At 38.9% G+C, this 21,287-nt stretch overlaps 1 protein-coding gene across 3 annotated transcripts in view; it reads right to left on the reverse strand.

The window, feature by feature from the left end:
* The window catches only part of SETX (senataxin), a 31,207-nt gene extending 11,616 nt beyond the window's left edge, over nucleotides 1-19,591 (reverse strand). For 2 of the 3 annotated variants that reach the window (XM_062590711.1, XM_062590708.1), the window contains exons 1-14: nucleotides 19,518-19,591; nucleotides 18,773-18,952; nucleotides 17,785-17,965; nucleotides 16,312-16,522; nucleotides 16,019-16,128; nucleotides 13,270-13,489; nucleotides 12,839-12,958; nucleotides 11,091-11,262; nucleotides 9,289-9,379; nucleotides 3,887-8,449; nucleotides 2,887-2,986; nucleotides 1,955-2,119; nucleotides 1,109-1,338; nucleotides 408-572 (exon numbers count right to left, since the gene is read on the reverse strand). In XM_062590711.1, coding sequence (XP_062446695.1) covers nucleotides 408-572; nucleotides 1,109-1,338; nucleotides 1,955-2,119; nucleotides 2,887-2,986; nucleotides 3,887-8,449; nucleotides 9,289-9,379; nucleotides 11,091-11,262; nucleotides 12,839-12,958; nucleotides 13,270-13,489; nucleotides 16,019-16,128; nucleotides 16,312-16,522; nucleotides 17,785-17,964 — 6,327 coding nt within the window. In that variant the 5' untranslated portion in view covers nucleotide 17,965; nucleotides 18,773-18,952; nucleotides 19,518-19,591. Of the gene's footprint in view, nucleotides 1-407; nucleotides 573-1,108; nucleotides 1,339-1,954; nucleotides 2,120-2,886; nucleotides 2,987-3,886; nucleotides 8,450-9,288; nucleotides 9,380-11,090; nucleotides 11,263-12,838; nucleotides 12,959-13,269; nucleotides 13,490-16,018; nucleotides 16,129-16,311; nucleotides 16,523-17,784; nucleotides 17,966-18,772; nucleotides 18,953-19,058; nucleotides 19,116-19,517 lie in introns of those variants that run through there. The other variant, XM_062590709.1, reaches the window with a different exon arrangement.
* Nucleotides 19,592-21,287: the final 1,696 nt, after the last annotated feature.

Genomic DNA, 21,287 nt, shown 5'->3' on the forward strand with positions numbered 1-21,287 from the left:
GCAAGTCAAATGTATGAACTCTACTTTCACAAATTCCCTTTGACAACAATGATATACCTGATGGATCCCTCAGATGCTAATGCAGAAAAAATGGATGGAATAGGTAATGTTCTTTAATATATCAAAATACGAAGCTATTTTTGAGACTAATGTTTACATTACCTACATGTATGTTCAGCAGAAGCTTTCTCAATTTTACTAAGCTCTGTAAAATAAGTGTTTTCCAAGATGTACAAGAATTATTCCTATAGTTACAGCCTACACAATACAGGTTTAAAGAAATCCAGCTTAATGAGTTGTAGCCCTAGTAACACACTGATTTATTTCAAGATATCATCAATTCCATTGCAGTGATCTTCTTGGGAAAGCAAACAGCAGTACATAATGAATGCACCGCATTCACCTACCTCTCTCAAAACACGAGACAGAAATCCAACAATAGTTTTTGATTTCCCTGTTCCAGGTGGTCCATGTATAAGGCAGATCTTGGGAAGTCCTGGATGCTGTTTTACAATGGCATAAGCAGTATCGATGGCTCTCTTTTGATCTTCATTGTATTCTTTCATATGAGCCTAAAGGGATGATTAAAAGCTTCCATGCTCATTATTATATATTTTCAGAACCTCGCCCGCCCCTTCGCACAAGCCTAAAAAAGCCTTATACCTTACAGAGGTCATGGAAGCTTTTGCCTTTAGCTTTGCTCTAGGCACACCCAATCCTGATTTAAAGGCTGCAGTGCAGACTGTTTACTCTCCACACCTTTAGTTTGCATTACCTTTTCATTACTATTCCTTGTTTCCTGAACTGTCTCCCACCCCTCCTCCCCCGTTTCCTCTCCAGCAAAGAAAAAATAAACTGATAGCTCTTTAAGATGCACTGTTAATATTTGTGTCAACAAATCAGAAGCACCTGAGCAAAATCAGCTTCCTGTCTACACACCCAGTCCACCAACTCTGAAAAGCAGACTGACTCAGCGCCTTTGAAACTTGTGTATTTGCACTTCGTCATCTCTCAAACACCAGCATGACCACTACTCTTGCAAAAGTGACAAGATATGAATGCCCACTTGTCATCCCTCACCAGCAGTTCTCTTCACCACAGGACTTACAGCATTTTCTGAAGTTACGTGCAAATCTCTGGGACAGAAATCATTGTAACTTGGGTTTATGATGGGTTTAGCCAGGGGACTCCTGCTCAGTAGCAGCAGACCTTTGAATGTTCGTTGTGTGGTTACTAGAGAGCCAACCACCACGCATTTCACTTGCTTATTTATGAAGAATGACAAATTGCCTCGCGTTTGCACAGAGAGATGACAGACAGGGTGCTGCTTATTTTGTCCTATTAAAAAGAAAAAACCCACAACATTAGAATTATTATTTGAAAGACTATTCAAATCACTAGTTAAAAGATACTTGAACAGTTCAAAGAACCTACCAGAACCAGATGCTGCCTCATATTATGAAGTCAGCAACTAATTTTTGCCAAAAAAAAATTGCTCTGTAAAAAGGCTATGATAGACTAGTCATATAATAAAGCCATACTATCACTGTTTTAATCAAGCAGCATTAACCTTGGTACTTGGCAATTCTAGTACTTCACAGCCCCAGTTCTAGAAGATACTGAACATTTTATTCAGTGAAGTCATGAAGCTGATTGCACTCCTTACTTTCCAGTAGTACCTTCCTAAAGATATATGCACAGCATTTTCATAACTATTTTACACCTTTACACAAAGTTTTACCATCTCTGTTATAAGAAGTTTCTAGAAAAATGCATGAAAAATCAAATCTACAACTTCAGTTAGTAACATTTTATAGTACTTCTGGCAAGGAATAGAAAAAAAGCAATTCGTTTCCTCTTAGGTAACAATTATAACAAGTATCAGCCCAGTACAAAGCAGCAATTGAGGGTAATCAAAGGGAACTGTATTTTTATCTCAAATCCATTTACTTACTAGCTGAACTGCCAGATGCACGGGAAAATCGTGTCACAAGACCCACGTGCTTCACCATCTCATTTTCCTCGCTGAAGGTGTTTTTTCTCTCTTGAATTACCAAAAAGATTAAATCATCCTCTTTTGGATGAAGCTGCTTTGCCAAATCACTTTCTCGAATATGAGCTACCCAAAGAAAAGTTTAAGAATTAGAACAATAAAAAGAATATGGGCACAACTGCTTTCTGACTAGAGAAATATTATGATTAATATATTGCACACACTGCAGAAATACCTATCAGCTAAGTTTTAAAGCTATAAAGCTATAGCAAAAGAAAATGAACAGTTGTAATCCATTCCACATTCTTCAGCCTGAACACAGATCTATTCAAAAAACAGACTAGGTCAAGAACTATTTTATTTACAAAAAGAAGTTGAAGCAAAAATCCCAGAGGAGTGAGATGGAAAGTATTCCAACCCCAAGCAATATATTTCTTGTACTGAAATGCATTTTTACTATGAGCATTCTGTAAAACAATAAATTCATGATTCTTCTGTACTTAAAGCAAATAAAAACCCTTGCAGATTTGATTAAGCAGTCACAAAACTGAAAGAAGGCAAGTGGAAACAAGCTGAGGCCCTTAACAGTTGTGCTGATGGTAGACATGTGAACAGGAGACAGCATCACTCAGATTTTTACTGCAACTCCTCTCCAATTTCAAGACTCAGCACACCACATTTATTATTGAAGAACAGTGGCACCAAAACGCATGATATCAGTTGGAAGTTGGTAGGTAATAAAGAAGATAAAAATCACCTAGCAGATCTATGCCTGTATTTTGAAAGCAGAAACAAACAGTAGAGGGAAAAACAGGCTGTGTCATTACCTTTCTAAGGTTATATATAAAAAAAAAAAAAAAACCACACACACAAAAACAAAACCATCCACTTACCTATAAAATCTGCTCTATTCAAGTCAGCACAGAAGTTTTGCAAGTGGAAGTAGTAACTCCTCTCTCTCGTTCTCTGGCTTTCTAACCAGTCTTGCACCAGCTACAAGTTGGAAAGCAGAAGCTAAATAAAGCACTCTAAAGGGTTTTCTTTTTCTTTCCCCTCTCAAAAGAGCTTATCGTAACTCACAAACAGCAAAAGTGACTAGGCAGAAATGAAAACTAATGGACAAGGCATTGAAAAGTCTTACTCATTTCCTTCTTTATATGTATACACATATATACATGCACATACACACACGTATATACATGCACATACACACACACACAAAGGACAAGCATTGTTCCATTTTGAATGCAACTTTCCCACAAAGTTCTTCAAAACAAACATTTTTTCACCCTTTTCACTCTTGCTTTAAAATGCCAGCAACATTCTTTTTACCTTATTTCTACTGGAAAAGTGATGAGATGACAGAACTTAAAAGCATACAGCCTTTAACTGAGGGAATACTGAGGCCTCTCCCAGAATAAACTATTAAAGAGAAATAGTTTGAAACAACACCTCTAAGATCAACCAGTTTTCTCATATAAATTCTCAGCATAAAACAAAACACTACATTCTTAACTCCCTTTTACAGAGGCTGTTGTAGAAAGATCTCAACTTCTAAGACATGAAGATTTCTGTTTGAGGCTTTATACACTATGAAGAAAGAAGAATGGCATCCTGTTTTCCTCCTTCTGCAAGTTATTGTGGACATGCAACAAAAAAGTTACCCTTCACTTCAGTGAAACACTAACAGTCCCCAATCTTAAATATATTATCTGTCTAGACTATTTGCCCCAAATAATTCTTCTACTCAGATATGCAGAACTAATCAAGATTTTTCTAAAAATTAAGAACAGAACATTTTCAGAAGTTAAACAGAGAACATAAAGCAATCTTTAAACTCTAAAATTGACTAAGTGTTGAAGGAAAGCAAACCAAAGGCAGATAGGTACTTACTGTTTCAAAGGCATTTAGCATCATCAAGGGGAAAAACGTATTAAAATAGTCATTGTATCCCTGAAATTTGATGGGAACAGAGGCTACAACTGATTGCAGTAGACTATCCGGAGGTCCATACTGGCTGCAGTTTACAAACATTTCATATGTCCACTTCAGGACTTCTTTAACAAAAATACTATGATCATGCTGCTGAGCCCCAAGAAAGGAAGAATAATATTCTTCTCTGACAGATCTTCTGGAAATATTCGAAGCATTGTTGATCTGTGTATTTTGCGGTCGTAGAACATTACTGGAAACGCAGGGCTGAGGCACATTACTGAAACTTGGGGTCTTGCTTATTTGATTTCCTGCTGGTACAGCCTTTGCACTTGGTGGTCTGAACACCACAGCTTTCATTGAGTTTATTTTGCTTTTTGAAGATGGTGGTAGTTTTCTAACATCTTCAAGATCCTTAGTGAAGGCTGCATTCCGTGAAGAACTTACTGAGCTGAAAATTTTAGTAGTGGAAGGCTTTCTTGTTTTAGAAGGCGGCAGCAAAGGCTTGGCAAACACATGATCCGTTTCTGAATTGGTAGTTGAATGCTTACTACAGTACTCACCTATTTTTTCCACTTTTGCCACACAGTCTTTGTACTTACATTTCACAATACTCAAAAGTTTGTCCTGCGGAAGATTTTCAGCAGCATCTATTGCCATTTCCACTGGTTTACTAGGTATAATAATTTCTCCATCATTTTCTTCTTGCGAACATAATTCCATATCCACAGGATCTAACTGAGTTAGAAATAAATCATCGTCATCTTCACTGTTTTCATTTGATTTACACTCCTTTTCTTTCAAAGTTGTCTTCTCAAGCTTAGACTGAACAATACAACCTCTTTCTGAAGGTTTATCTTTATCATCTTCAGTAGCTACAAGAGAAAAGAAATCCGAATCCATAGGTACTGGAGGAACCATCATACTATTTTCTTTCTTTTTTCTGTTTGAGTCTGAAAAAACAGGTATTTCAGAGAGGTGTGTGGTTTGCATACCCTCCTTCTCCATAGATACATCTTTGATTTGTTTTCTCTCACTGGCTGAGGTCTGCTCCGTTTTTCTTCCCCCTTGGTTTTCAACAACTCCTTCAACAGATGTCAAGCCAAAACTTTTAGGCTTTTGTTTCACACATTTTGAATCCACTTTGCTAACCTTTGTCCTCCTACTGTCAGAACTTCCTGCAAGATTTCTTCCTCTGACACGTTGTTGCCTTAAAATCTGAAACTCTTGGTAGACTAGCATTTTTTTATTATGTTTTACTGACAAAGTCTGAGGATTAATTAATTTAGTCTTCGGTTTCTGTGCAGTTCCAACTTTCCCAGCAGCTTTACCATAGCTACGCAATCGAGCAAGGCTGTCTAAAGAACGCTGAGACAATTCAAATGCTTTCCGAGGTGCCTTCTTCAGGCCAAGCTTTTCTGCAGTTGATGTTGGTGCAGGACACTGCCGAACTTTCTTTGGAGGAACCACAGCAGGTGTTGACCTCCCAGGTTGAGAGTTTTTTGAGGAATTTTGAGATAGTTTTTTACTTTGTAAAGTTTTAAGAAGAGTTCTTTTAGGACTTCCTTGAGTAGTTCTTACCACCTTAGAATTTGCTGAATTCTTCTGGGGGCTCACACTATTTTTTTTAATAGCCAACTTCGCAGCTAATGACATGTTAGATGTAGATGCTCTGGGTTCAGTCAATTCTGTGGTGCGGATGAAGTCTTTAGCAACAGCACTTTTGTCTGCAGAATTCTCCAGCTGATCAACCTTGTTTCCTTTATCTATAGATTCTTGTAAGGTTGAATTAGATACTTCTTCTGCATTACCAGCTTCCTTCTGATGAGAGAGATTATCTATCTGCTTTTCTATCACATTTGCTTCTTTTTCAATGGTATCATCACTTACATAATCTGTATCATAGCCCCATTCATTTGTGTAATCCTTCAACATGTTATCTGAGTCACTGCTACCAATTGATGTTGAAACACGGTCTTGTTTATATTCTTGAGTTTTTTCCATACTGTACATCTGAGTATCTTGCCAAACTGAGAAGACCTCATCTTCTGTTTCAAACTCAAAGTACTGAGACCCACATTCTTCATGAGACAAGGGAGAGCTAGGCATCTTCAATTCTTTTTTGATTTCACTATTAGAAACGCAGCTGGATGTTAAAGGCTCTTTTTCTGGACACTCATCTTCATTTGGGTTTTTTGTTTGCTCTTTAAGAAGCACACTTTTTTCTTCATCAGAGGAGTCTGAAATGATAATGACTTGATTGTCAGGGCACTCGTTACTCTGCACATTATTAGATGATCTTACAGCACCTTTCACCTTCCTTTTAATGTCACATATATTATGATATACTGAGCTTTCTTGGCTTGAATCAACGGAAAAATTGACACTTTTGGCATATGCAGCTAAAGATAACCTACTGAGGTCTCTATCAACCTCAAAGTCTGTTAAATTGCTATCTCCAGAAACCACCTTCACAAAATCCTCACCACTTTTTTCCACTGAATTGTCTTTTTTCTTAAAATACTTGGAAAATTCTAACAACCTGTCACTTGATTCACACTTCACTGAGAGTGGACTGTTCCAAAGAGCAGTGTTGGATACATCCCCCTTATCTTCAGGGCTAGATGGAACATGACCATTTGCTGAAGTTTTGTCTATACACAACGTTCTCAAAACTTGACCTTTACGGTCATCTTCAATTAAGTTGTCTAAATTAGGTTGTTCCTGGTCTGAAGTTTGCATGTTAAGGTCTTTCCTAAACACAGACTTCAACAATGATCTTGATCTTTCTTCACTGGGTCCTTTTTTCATCAAATTGTTGCTAACCCCTGAAAGTGAAAAACAGTCATCTTCATATTTTTGCAAATCAGGTTCATTTTTAGAGGAGTGAGAGCAATCTTGTAGTGTCTCTTTTAACTCCTGTTTAATGGAGACTGATCTGTACTGAAAAGTATTATTCATGCTTTTCTCCTGCTTGCTTTCAAAGCTCCTTGAAGTCTGAGAATTAACAGAGATTTCATTTCCACACGCAGTATTCACTCCTTGGTGTCCATAGCAATCTTTGCTTGTACATGTGCTGTCAGTGCAGAGCTGAGGTTGGTCTGCTTCGGCTTTTGAAGCACTTGCTGCCATACAACTGTTTTGCAAGTTGGGTGGCTTCACCAGCTGCGATAGTTTTGAGGTCCAGTCAGTTTTCTGCACCTTCTGTTTCAGATTCGTGAGTCTATCTGCATCTATTTTAAATTTTGATGAGGAATTAGGAGATATGTTGCTTTCCCTCCCATCTGAGCTATGAACATGTTCTGGAGAACCAATGCAAGTCTGAGTAACCAGATGCTTTGGTGTTATGGGCTCTGTTACACATTTATTTTCCAATTCTTCACTTCTTTTAAAATCAGAGCACTGAAAATTTGGATTAAAGAACCAGTTATCCTTATCGGAGGTCCCTGACACAAGATGATTGTCTCTATTTTTCTCAACTTCCCCAAATATTTTTGTTGTCAAGGAGTTCTGCAGGCATTCATATTCCTGAGCTGCCTTATCATCAGGTTCCTTTTTAACATACACATCCACAAGATGCCTTTCAGTGAAAGATCTTGAAGTTTTATAAGCATCTCTGCATTCTTCTTCCCAGGCATCATTTCTTCCCGAGAAAAGGTTCTCCTGACAACCTCCATCTCTGACTCCCTTTGATATAAAAGGCAGCGGCAAGCAAAGGTCATCTCTGCCATGTACAGTCATTTTACATTCATCACTGAGCATCCTCTTCTCTTGTTTTATAGAAAGGGTAGACAAAGTTGTAGAGTTTGCATTGTTTTCTGTGGGCACAGAAGTATTCATTGCTCTGCCCTTTATACTTCTTATAACCTGCTTTAAACACATTTGTAATTCCTGGGTTTCCTGGATGCTCAGCTGCCAGCCTAAGGACAAATTTCCACGCAGAAGGAGATTGAGTTTGTCTAGGTATTGCTTGCAGAGAGCATGCTGCCCAATTTGATAACCTTCTTTAAGAAGGCTACGTATCAACTGCACACAGGCATGTTGCACAGAGTTAGAAGCCTGCGAAGACAATGCTGATGCTGATCTCTGATAGCTTGCAGAAGCTTTTTCAGTGCACCGCGTAAATGCTATGGCTGGCAGCTTAGCGCACCTCACCACTGCTTCCACCCATTCTTGTGAGCTAACCCATAGCAAATGCAGGCATTTTTTATTTCTATGGAGTTCAACAATCGACACTAAGATCAGGACAAAAAATTCAGAAACTTTGTCACACTGCTGGATTTTTGCATTAAGAATACCCCTGATTTCTGAGCAGAGGTAGTGAATAACCTCAACTATATATGCCACACCCAAGTCCTTGAGGTCCATAAGTGACTGAACAAAAGGGATGAACCACAGAAATGTGCTATGATGGACACGCATATCTCTGCCAATATCAGACTGAAGCACGTTAGCCAGCGTTTGCATATCTTCATACATGTTGGGGCAATAGTCTGGACAAATGGCTGTTTTCCACCCAGTATCCTGAAAAATAAATTGACCATATATCATCCTCATTATTCACATCTGCAGAGTTTGATCTGCTAGTGTTTTCTAGTCATAAATGTTACTTTATTTCAAATACATAACAAATATATAACAAAGGTCAAACTCCACACAAACAAAACATACTTCCTAAAGAGGAACCTACAAAATAAAAAAGTTGAGTACTGTTTCCTTTAAAAGTTATTTAAAAACCTTCCAAAAATTGCTAAGCTGACATAATTGAGCCTCAGATATTTAAACATGCTACATCAGAAACATTTAAGAGACATTATGTAAAAACAGAGTGTTCCAACATTAAGAACAGAACATGCTCACAAATGTTTCCTCTGTTTTAAATCAATTAATGGTATTACAAGCTGTGACTATTCTGAAGCAGGCACTAACATTTAGAAGTACATCATTTTATGCTTTGTTACTCCTCATTCAATAAATTATTTTTAAATATCAAGCAACAACTGGATTTTTTTAAAAAAAGACTGAATTCAGAGTTCTTTGAGGTATGAACCTTTGTTTCAATTGTGCTACCAATTTTGGTGCTCTAATACTGTACCTGCCAAGTTCACAAAAACATTTTTTCCTCTTGCAGTCTGAAAGCACCATGCATACAACATTCAAATTGCAACAATGACTATACTGGCTGCTGTTTACTAAAGGCATACAATAATTACATATACTACTTATATATCTTATTTACATTTACAGCATTTAAAATGTTAATTGTAGAAACAGAATAGCTTCCTTTCCATATTTTACATACGATTTAATTTAGGTTTCATTTGATGATCAGTTCAAAAAGCAAGAAAAATATTTTCAAATACCTTTTGAGGCTTTTCTGTATTGTAATTATACACAATCTGACTGCAAGTAACCATTTCATCATCACAGTCTGACTCTGGTTCGGATTTGGTCCTAGAATGAAAAATGTAAGTCATTATAGACTTCACACAAATTATTCAAATGATAAGAAAGCTGACTAGGAAAGGCAGATTTCATTTTTCAAATACTGACCCTGTGACAATTAGAGGCTGTCAGTAATAAAAACAACCACACCTAGGAAAATATATTATACAGAAAAATGTGCAAGCTTGTTCTATCCTGCTTGTAAAACATGGGGGAGAAAAAAAAAAGAACAAAAACATGACTGCATCAGGAAAGAAAGCTTACCACTATATCATGGGTTTGACTGATTAAACAGAATACACACTTAGAAGAACTCCAGCTTTTTTGAATTTTCTACCTGTAAACGCAGCTGAATCACGGCTATGTTATGCAATTGTTCATACAAAACATTGAAATATCTTGCTTAACAGAATAAAACTTCATTTAATAGTTTTAACTTTAGTTTCAGACAGGTCTTATCAATTTTAATAATCTGGTTTATTTGTTATATGTACGTTTTACACATCACTCGACACAGACTGCGGAGCTAGTCTACTCTTTCTAGTTTTTTTCTCTGACTAAAGTAAAGAGGCAATTTTGGTTTAAGATACAATTTTAAAGTTTTTTTTACATATATGTACACACATACACTGTTTAATACTAAACAATAAATGCATTGTTACTCAAAAAGTGATTCAAAATATTTTAAGGAGAACACAAGTTATATGGCCATCCATGTGCCACTTTTCACTAACACTTTTTAAAAACTAGTATCGTTTTAGTTTTCCAGAATAGGAAATCCCTGAACTCTTAAGGTTGAATTGTGGTACGAATACTTAAAAGGACAGCATGCCAAAAGATGGCATTCAAGTTTACATAAGAAAATTCTGTTCACACAAGTTATTTGTGGAATTCCTCGCACTTTATTAACCGATTGCTTCTGCACAAGTGTGTTACCTATTCATTTCCTGCTCAATACACTCTGAGCATTCTCAATACATTCTCAATACATTAACATTCTGCCACTCAGAAGCAATTCAAAAGCATGTTTTATCTTAGGATTGAATTATATGAACACAAAGCCTTGCAGAAAGAGTACGTGATGCCTGCTATGTGTTTTGAAACATTTTCTTTTGGAAGTTCACTATATTATACCAGCTATTAAAGGACAGGTCAGGGATTCTTGCTTTACTACCTTCTCTGGAAGATATACACTCAGAAATGGAATGAAACTTAAGATTCTGCAGTACCTTCTAGGAAATCTAATCTTAAGAAATATTTTAGACTTAACACAAGCTGAAAGTAAATCTAAAACAGTGAACATTCTTAACTACAGTAAAACCTAAAACTATGGTATCCCATTGAAAACTTGGCAATTCCCATATTATTATCAGGAATCTCAGATATGGCATCCTTCCTTAAGCTTCAGCGCAAGTTAGTTACAGCAGTAGCAAACATCAAATAATTAGCAGCCTTCCTGTTTTGAAAAAAAATCCTGAAAAGCATAAAAAGATGTCAGGTAGTCAAGAAGTTAGTAATTTTTAAAGTAATTTCACAATTTTAGAGGACCTACTTCATTTCAGTGATTGAAGTTGGCAACCTTTGACTTTTCTTGCTGCCATTTTCTTCTACTAACACAAATTAAGGCAACCACCAACAAAGAAAGCAAGATCAGAGCTACTACGCTACCAGATATAGAAGTCTTAAAACTGTTTCAATCTTTTAAAAAGATATAACTGACCTCTTAAAGCTATTGCGTATATTTTTTATTTCATTGTTGTAGCTCACACTGTTGATAATGGTTTGAAAGGCTTGGACAGGATCAATAAGCTGACCCCATACTTTAGATCCGAGTTGATCCAAAATAACCATGAAACAATGCAGCGCTGGCCAGAAGGGGTCAGTAGAATCATCTGAAACATAACAGTAATATTGGGGAGAGCTGAAATGCAAAAAAAGCCCTGTATATTCTTAGAGTAAGCCAAAGTTGACATAAGTTGGTTTTCATTGATTTTTTAAATATTAAGAGATAACCATTTTACTAAGTTGCAACTATGTTTTTAATCTTGGTGGGGGGAGGGAAGGAGGAAAAATAATATGTACAGACACTGCTGCTTATGCAGTCTGAAACAGACAGGAACTTGGAAAACTATCCTTAGCATTTACCAACTCTGTGAAACTTGCTCTTCCACACTATTTTTTTTGTGGTGCTACTCTCCTTAGTAGTAGATATAAATAAGTCAATTTATTCCGCAAATGCAAGACAAAAGCAATACAGTTTTTCCAGTTTTTCTGCATGTGTGCTCTTCCTTCCTCATGTAAGGTAAGGACACGTCACATCCTAAACAAACATGCTAACCTTGTAAAGATCTAGTCATTTCCTTTAAGAGGTAGCACGCATAGCCTAGTCTTTAGCTCATGTGCCATTCCAGAGCTATGCTATCGTACATGGGCTACAAGGATGCCCAAGAGCTACAGTTAGTCTGAATTTCCAACTGTAAAAGGGGTTGCCTAAAACTCAGCTACCTACAGTCTGCAGCAAAGCTCTTGAAGAATCATTATATTCTGCTTGCAAACTACCCTCAGAACTTATTTGACACTTCAAGGTACCTCATATGCATCTTGCAGTTTTTGCACTATTAAGCATTCTGACATGCAACTCTCAGGTTCATCTTCCTCTCATTACTATCATTAATTATTTCATAGTTAAAAGGACCTACATCTCAAGAAGATAATAAAAATAGTCCAAATGATCACTGTTTGAAATGAGACATATATATGTAAATATTATAATATCAAAGTTCCTGAAGAAGCTGTTAAAAACCCACAAGTTTTCCAATTTCCACTTTCACAATACATCATAAACATGGATGAAATAGAAAGAAAGGGGAGGAGAGAGAAAAAGGATGGAAGAGTCAAATTTCAATTTCAAAGTAAACTCAAGCAAGTCAAAATAAGGAGTTCCTCTGTTTTAGGCCTCCGAATTCAAACCTTATCTAATGAATCTAATGAATCATAGAAGGTTGGAAGGGACCTCGGGAGATCATCTTGTCCAACCCTTTGCACAGCCCCCTTTGGGGACTGAACCCGTGACCTTAGCATTAGCAGCACCACACTCTAACCAACTGAGCTAAACCTGCCCCCCTACGCTACAGTACATAGCACATAGTCAAGTGAAAGTGATCTGGTAGAAATCAAAGATTTGTCCTCAGAACCTTATAACCCATCATTCTTTCTCTAGTGAGAAGTTTGCTCAAATCTCATTTTTTGGTATTTGTCATTATTGTCCAAATGTTGTGACATATTGGCCATCTTTCAAGACAACAAATAAGCCTCACAGCTAAACTTTCATCACCTCAGCATTTCAATGCTACAAACTTACTCAACTAAACAAGAAAGTTCTTTAGAATATAACAGTAAATTCAAACAAATCAAAGATGAAAACTAGACTGCAAACTGTCATAATCTCAGAGGTAAAAAATTCGTTACCATCTGTTTCCTTCTCCATGGTGTAAAGTATAGACTGCATGAAATCATTCTGTTTGTCTGGACCCAGCAACAAGGAATCCATAGCTTGTTCTTCCAGCACTGTCAGCAACATACAAATACCTACAACACACACAAAAAACAATTTGACCTTATATTTGTGAAAGTTTGTTCCATTTGAAGTTCAATCAAATCAAGAATCACTTTTCAAGTACCACCATGAGTAAACTACCTGACCAAAGAGACTAGCAGCAGAGAAATACGAAACTAAATCACTACCTCACTACTGCTGTATGCAGTGCTCAGGTTTTCCAACTGACATACCCAAAAATAAAAAGCACCTACTTTAAATAGTAAAGCTTTCACTTGAAAGAAGCACTCAAGAGATGAGAAACATCACAGGTACAAGTTAATTTCTGATCATAAATACTCACCTAGCCAATAGTTCTTGTAGTTGGTAGTATCATATAAATGAGATGGCAGAAGGATGAGTCTACCCTTTTCAATCATTGAAGAGCTATAAATATCTGGACTGTCAAAAAGCCCCAACTCAATAACTTTAAACAAGCATGTCAGCACTTCCTGTAAGTCATAGTAATCATCTCTGTCAACCTTCCCTAAATTCCTTGCTGTTAGGATGGCCCATCGACGAATCTACAGATTAAAACAAAAAACTTGATATGAAATATCAGCAAAAAAAAAGGCAAAAAAGTCAATGTTGTACAATTAGGAATCACTGTTAAAACAAAAGGGATAAAATATATTTTGTACTGAGGTAAGGTATCGTAATCAGAAGTGAGGGCTACTCTTATTCCAATTTGACTTAAATTGGCTTACTCTATCTACTATAAGGTGCGAGTAACAAAGAAGAGTCTAAAACTTAGGGAAACATATACAAATAAAGCTCCTTAGGATTCACATGAGAAAGAGGCATCATTTGGCTTTGTACTTATTTAAAACATTTAAACTTTATTGACTAATCTGTATTATCTAGATACCTGTATACTATAACAGCAAACATAAGCTGCGCTGTCAGCAGGGGAACACTGGCTATTTCTTGCCAAGGTGGAATCATTCTCTGATCCACTGAGAGAATTTCAGAATACTGTCAAGTATTTAATACAATACCATTAAATGTTTCACCATTTCCTAAGACAGCTTAAAAATCTGTACTTCTCACTGGTGTTGAACAGACCACCCACCAGCCACAGTAAGTGTTACCAGACTGTCCAAAGCTGCATAAAACGATGTGGAAAAGGAAAAAAGGAAAAATATCCTCTCCCTATAGGGAAAATAAACATCTGATGTGAGTTGTAACAACTCAATACTGCTTTAAGAGTTACACATCCAAATTCACTTTACACAGATAAATACATCACATGGGGACCTCTCTAGGATCATGCCAGGAAAGAACTCATTCTCACTTCAGTATTAACACAACACATCAACCCACTTTGTTCCAAAAGGCCCTCCCAGTTGCAGCATGGCATATGTTCTGCATTCTCTATATTATCACCATTTTTCAGTACTCTCCCCTATTACCAATATCAGCTTCACTTTTAGGATACGTTATGTATATATACAGTTTTAAGGAACAGCCTCCTTTTGCAGGATAATACGTCATCTTAAAAACATCATCTTAAAAACATAGAAAAGTCAGCTCTCAGCCACATCAGTACTATTTTCAGAACCTCGGGTCTTTTTTGTAATCTCCCAATTCTCCTTGATCAGTAAAAATATAAAGATGTTCAGTTCACAACTGAAAATGTTACTAACACTTTTAATCTAGATATATTCAGTATCTCAAAATTCCTCATTTTGTCACTCTTCCTCAAGCTATTAGATTCAAAACAAGACCTGTTTCTGACATCTACACTAGTATGAACACTACCGAAACCAGCTGGTACATCTAAACATCACATGTGATGGAGCTCTCCTGCTTACATTTTCATTGACCTCCGACTGTTCAATGTTAAAGTGTTCCCCACGGATTCAGACACAGGACAAAATACTCTACAGTCTTGAGGTGTCCCACCACAGAATACACAAGTCCACTTAAAAATAATAATGCTTCCTGATACTATTACAAAACCATCTGACACTTAACTATGGTGAATTTTAAAGGAAGTACACTGCTGAGTATGTATCTCCTTTCAGCTAACTACACCATTCTCACTAGAAGCATTTAAACTGGAGATAATCCCAAATACATCCTTTGAAAATTGCAAGGTTCTGAGTATTACTAAAAGATAAAAGCTTCTATGGACAGAGAAAGAACGGCAAAGGAGAAGCGGTTAACACGCGAGATTACAAACTGTGGCCCTCTTGAGGAGAATTCCATTTGGGAGTATAGGGCTTTACTTTGCAGTTGAGTTGAACACCTCTAGCTTCTGTTGACTAACTGCAATGCTAAAGAAATTCTAGAAGCTATGGCAAAAGAATCCTCTATCCTTCAGGGAGAGTAACTCCCTTCCTACAGAAGCTAGAGGAAAAAGAAAAGTCAACCACTTTAAATTTTGAACGCAGCCACTGGTTTTCATATTCTTATCGCTAAAATTAAGAATACGATGTTATTTAACATAATAACTAAACTTTAGTGCAATTTCTTTTGATAGGTGAAATTATACAAAACCAAAACCCCGTTAGTTTAAAATAATAATAATACAGTATGCAACTCAGAAAAAGCTCAGGAAAAAATCAGAACAAGTAAAGATATTTCAAGGCTTGGTGCATCTCCAATACACTCTGCTTCAAGAAAAGCCAAAGAAAGCCAGATAAGTGGCAAAATTTAAAGCCTTACAACAGAGTTTGGACTACAGAGAAGCTGCCAGCTTCACACACTTGGTCATTCAGAGGTTTTTTTTAATAAAAGAACACACACAAAAGCTAGCTGCTTTTGCAGAACACCATGCAGAACACTAGCTTTTTTTTTTTTTTTTTTTTTTTTATCATCATGCATGGCATTCCTAGACAAATTCAAGATACCTTAATTCTATCTCCCTGCTAATCAAGTGGCATAAGTCTACTGATTATTTATACAAACCAGCTCCATTACAGACATCTGAACTTAATTACAGTCTGTTTTACCTACAGTGGAGAAAACACAAGACTGCATCATCAAACTCTTAGAATACAGGTGACCCAAGATTAAAAAGGTTTCCAATTACAGAAAATGTAACTTACCACTTCATTGGGGTGTACCAGGAAGAGATAAATTCCAGGATATTTCTCAAAGACCTGAAACGAGTTGTGACCTTGTTCCATTCTACAGAGCACTTCTACACAAAGCTCACCTAAAAGAGAAGACACAAACACAGTAAGGGCTAACTTACACTCTCATGAAACAAAAATAAATTAATCTACTTGGGATCAAAGAAAAATACTGGTACTTTAGTAATGGCAAGTAATTGTTATTTTTGCTTCCTGCAGTAGGAATAATACCACGTCCTTCCAACTATGTACTACAAAGTACTTACTGACTTTCTCATGCAGCAGCAGATACGGATATTTCAGTATTTCTAGAAGAGGCACTCGCAAGTTATTCTCAAAATCTGGGCCTATGTAACCAGACAGCTGTGTCTCCCCATTCTCGTCCACTATAAACAACTCATCATCCTCTCCAACTTCTTCTTTCACGGATTTCTCAATGTGGGCAATGAGACGGGAAGTTTCCAACTCCCACAGGACCTATTTAGCAGGGGAAAATATAACTAATCAATGTATACTTGGGAAGGGAGAAATTAAGGACACTTATCGTAGACAAAAACCTTGATTAGACTTTCAAAACTGCAATTTAACTTTAGATTTTTTTTCCTCCAGCACGATGTGAAATATTAAAGGTTTTGCAGAGAATTCAGATTGTACAAGTCACAGAACTTCCACTTCAGAGTCAAAATTATAAAATGATCAAAAAAAAGTCAGTGACACTTCCAACTGGAATTGTTTTTGTAACTCTGTTAAATATTCATAAATGGCTTCAGTAATCATTTCAGTAATCATTTCCTCACATATTTTGCAACATTTCAGTGGAAGAGAGAGAAACTAGAATATGCAAATGGACTGACTGGCCGAATATTTGGACAGAACTCTTCTCACATAGCCATTTACAGAATGGCTCCAAACTTCAATTAGAAATGTAGGTTACTTCCTACAGTCAAAGGAGAGAGAAAGGCACCTTCAGCAGTCAAACCACTGTAGTTATTTCCACTCTATACTCAGATAGGATGAACTGCCCTCCAGAGGTATCTATTTCCCTCAGTAGACTTACAAGAAGTCTAAATAACTTAAAGAGCAACCTTTTATATAACAGCAGTAAGGTTAATCAGCTATAAATACTTATTTACATACACACACGCAAAAATAAGCTTTCCAAAATATCAAATTAGATGCTAATAAGTGGAGAACAGTAATAGGTTTATAAGAAGATAAAGGGTTTAAAATAATTGTGATTGTTTGCTTTCACTTTTCATTCTCAGTTTTCTATTCTTGAATTTCAGAGCTCTTCCTGCAGGCGTGTGAGACTGTGCAGTAAAAACAAAGAGAGAAAAGAAAGCATAAAATCAAACAGAAGGCAAAGAAAGGAAGGCTACATTACGAAATACAGCAGTTTGGGTGCTGTTCCTTTTTTAGACCCAAAACCATCACAGCATGAACGAAATTCAAGCTACTGTTTTCATTTTCACTCATTTGAATATATGCAAAACAAAGGGGACTTCTTGTTTTATGCCAGGCTCTATGCAACCCAATATACCCACACATAGTTAAGAAGCAACATACTTTATTTCCAAAAATAAGTAAAACTCAGCCACCAAGCAAAAAAAAAAAAAAAAGGAAAGAAAAAAGGAAAGAAAAAAACCTTCTTCACCGAAGCCAGACCACAGAAGTCCCCTCTAAAGTTATAAAATATTGTTCCTACTCAGTAAAGGCCAATAGTTAAATCTCTCAATTACCTCATGCAAGCTTGGCAATTTCTCTCTTGCTCTGTGGTATTCAACCACGCACTCCAGGCAGTAACAGAGATCATCATTGGATCCTTCAAGATCTTCCTGGGACAACCATTTAGAAGCATAGTTCTTCAGGAATTCAGTGGTATCAGACCCACTAGGCGTACACCATCGACATGTGCTCATTCTTTACAGGGAGAGAAGAGGAAATAACAAAACTCTTAAGACTAGAAATAGCAAGAGTTATTTCCTTTCAGCCACAATAGTATCTAATTCTCAAATGTGCACAGATTTCTGCAACTCATTAGTGATGTGCGTGCATATATTCTTAGCTGCTCTTATATTGCATACATGTAAGCAATTATACAATGAAATTTAATTAAAGTATCTACATAAAAATCACATCAAAATGAGCATAGAATCAGGAATATTAAGAAGTCTTGAAAAGAAGCCCCATTAATTAGACAGTCTGAAAATTACCAAACAACAGCATATGAAAACTCACTTTCCCACCAAAAAAAAAAAAATCTTGTCCACACTTAATCACACCTTCAACAACTGCAGTGTTAAGGGGTTTATCTGAATAGCTTTTTGTTTGTATCTGTGAAATCAAGGTCTATAAGTACAAAACTTAATCAGCATTTTTTCCTGAATCTCCTAGAATTTATGAGTCCTTGTTGTTAAAAGGGCTAAGTATTTATTCCAAATTTTCCCATTTTTATTATTTCGACGACAGTTTGCAGTAATAATTTTGTGATACTCTTACATCTAAAACCAAAATTCCTTCTATAAGTAGCAATAAAGTAATATCAGAGCCTAACATTTTGAAGAACTCGACTGGATGCTAGAAAAGTACAAACACTGGGACTATATAGAGTGAACAACGGTAACTGCCCGGCTTTTCAGAATAGTGAGACAGAAGGGAAATCCAGACAAAGTAAAGCCGTGTGTATCTTCATATACACACAGAAAAAAATAAATGTGGTTTTTTTACCTTCGGAAAATGAAGCGATCCGCTGTGCAGGTGTGCCAGGTCACATGATGGGAAAGCCAACAGTGCTGCCCCACAGCTGGCAAAGAGGGCCCACACCTTCAGCTGGACATGCCCACTTGAGCACAGCAACTTTAGTAACCCGTCCGCTGGTAACCGAGCTGTCAGTTGTGCTTCAAAGACCTTGAGGCAGACAGCAATCGTCAGAATTCAGTTCAATTCACTCGCGACACATAAAAAAAGAAAAAGCTTTTGCGGGTGTGTAGATTAGCGCGTGTTATCTTCATACCGAAGACAACCACTCGTTGAATTAGTGCGTCTCCTACGACTCGGTAACCGAAATCCGTCGTTCACCCGAGCGCGGGCTGCGCGGGCTGCGGCCCAGCCCTCTCCGCTCGCAGCGCTGCCCGAACTCACCGGCGCGCACCAAGCGACGAAACCGTGCGAACGAGCACCGCAGGCACGGCCGCGCCGTTACCCGGCGGTGCCGGGCGGAACCAACACCCGCTTGCCAGAAACGAAACCGACACGCGCAGCGAGGCGGGTCTCCGGTCTCCCGCCGCCGCCGCCGCCGGCCGCGCCGCGGCCCGGGCGCTTGGTAACAGCCGCCTCACGAACCCTCCCCCCGCGCCGCCCCCTCCGCGGCGGGCCCGGCCGCCGGCGCGGCGCCAGGAGCGGAGGGAAGCGCGAGCCTGGCCGCGGCGGGGCTACGGGCGAAGCGGCTCGCTCCCTCCTCAGCCCCGCTCACCCGCCGCCGGCGCGGCGCGGCGCGGCGCGGCGCTGCTGCTACTCCTCCGCCATGGGCCGCCCGTGGCGCCGCCGCGGGCCCCGCCTCAGGCTGCGCCTCCCGCTCGCTTCCGGTCCGGCGGCGGAAGTGCGGCCGCGCTCGCTTCCGCGCGGGCCGGGGGCGGCCCCGCCTTTGCCGCTTTGCTGCGCCGCCAGGCCCCGCCCCCTCCGCGGGGTGCGTGGGGGGGGCTCTTAAAGGGCCAGCAGCGAGGGGCGCGCTCAGCGCGTCGCTCCGCAGCGAGCGCCCTGGGGAAACTGAGGCACGCGGTAGCTCAGGTTTTTTGAGACAAGAAGAAAGGAGAAGGCTGCATGGGGACATTAAGTGTGGGGAGGAGGGTTAGAGCGTCAAGCAGCACAACACCGCCAGGGCAGTGCCCCAACAACGGAACTGAATCGCTTAACTACGAAAATAGGAACGCCCCACTCACGAGGTGAAGCAGCGACGCAGCGAGAGCCCTGGGGCTCCGTCGGGCTTCGTATTTTACCATGGAACTGCAGCGTACTACGTAACCCCAACCCGACAGCTGATGCCAAGCATTTTGATAATGACGAAGCGATGCTCAGCACTCGCTGCCCGTCTTTCTGCGCATTTAAAAGCCCCTAAGTGATAGAGATGAAGCAGGCTGGCTCAAGGCTTGTTCCTTTGTCCGATCATCCAATTTCCAAATCACAGGAAAGATGCTGGCCCCAGAGGTAGGGGGCTCTGAGGCAGTGAACAGAGCATTTGCTGCCCCCTTGGCCTCCTTCACTGTACTTATGTTGCGTATTTAGGCCATTACCGGAAAGGGGAGAGGAGGAGAGGAAGCCAAGGTGCCCTCTGATCTTCAGCTGCTGCCACCACTACATTTCTCCAACTCTGAAGTGCTTCTCAGCTGCAAACACAACTCTTGTAACATGGCTGTCTCCATCCTTGATAAGGCAACATAATCAAGATTTTTTTTTCATAATACCATCCAGGCTATTAACGTGCCATGAAAATGCTTGGAGCTACCTATTTGTTTGAATCACCTAAGTTTTTAGGGGATGCTGCAGAGCTTTTTAAGGAGCTGTCATGCTCTTATTTATAATGGAGCCTGCTACTCAGAGCTTTGTCAATATTATCTCCCTCATTGTTCTGGGGAGCTTTTTTAAAACAAACAAACAAAAAAACAAAAACAAAAAAACTCTCTCTGGTATTGCTCTGTTTTGCAGTAATTTTTTCCTTCAGAGATCTATATGAAATAACTGCCTCCTTTCCTGAGCACCCAGGCTCCTCTGTAAGCAGACTATACAGGGAACAGACGCTTTCTTACACCTCAAGTGCCACTGTTAGGAGGATGAGAAGCGATCAGCAAACACCCTCCCTCTCCCTCAGCTTTTGTCCGGCTGCTAAGTGAAAAATGATTTACCAAGGTGCAAGTTTCACCACTCTGTGTCCTCTGAATAGGACAGGGTAAGGAACTGTTCCCCTACTCCCTGCCCAGTGACCGCTCTGTAGTAGCAGTCAGGTCTGTGTTTTTCCCATAGCAGCCACTGCAGCAATAGCTTTGCCCACACACTGCCTGCAGCTGGCAGTTCTTGTCCCAGCTTATTTACTTTTTGAGAGCAGTTTCTTTACAAAAAGAACATATCTTCATCAGAAAGTTTCTCTCTAAAAATCTTCATTAGAAAGTTTCTCTCCAAAAGGCCTCAAACAAGGCCCTTCCATCGATCCTTTAGAAGGTCTCCATTTTGAGTGGCAATTAAATGAAAG

The sequence above is a fragment of the Rhea pennata genome, chromosome 18, assembly GCF_028389875.1.
Source record: "Rhea pennata isolate bPtePen1 chromosome 18, bPtePen1.pri, whole genome shotgun sequence".
In the NCBI taxonomy this organism is placed as follows: domain Eukaryota; kingdom Metazoa; phylum Chordata; class Aves; order Rheiformes; family Rheidae; genus Rhea; species Rhea pennata.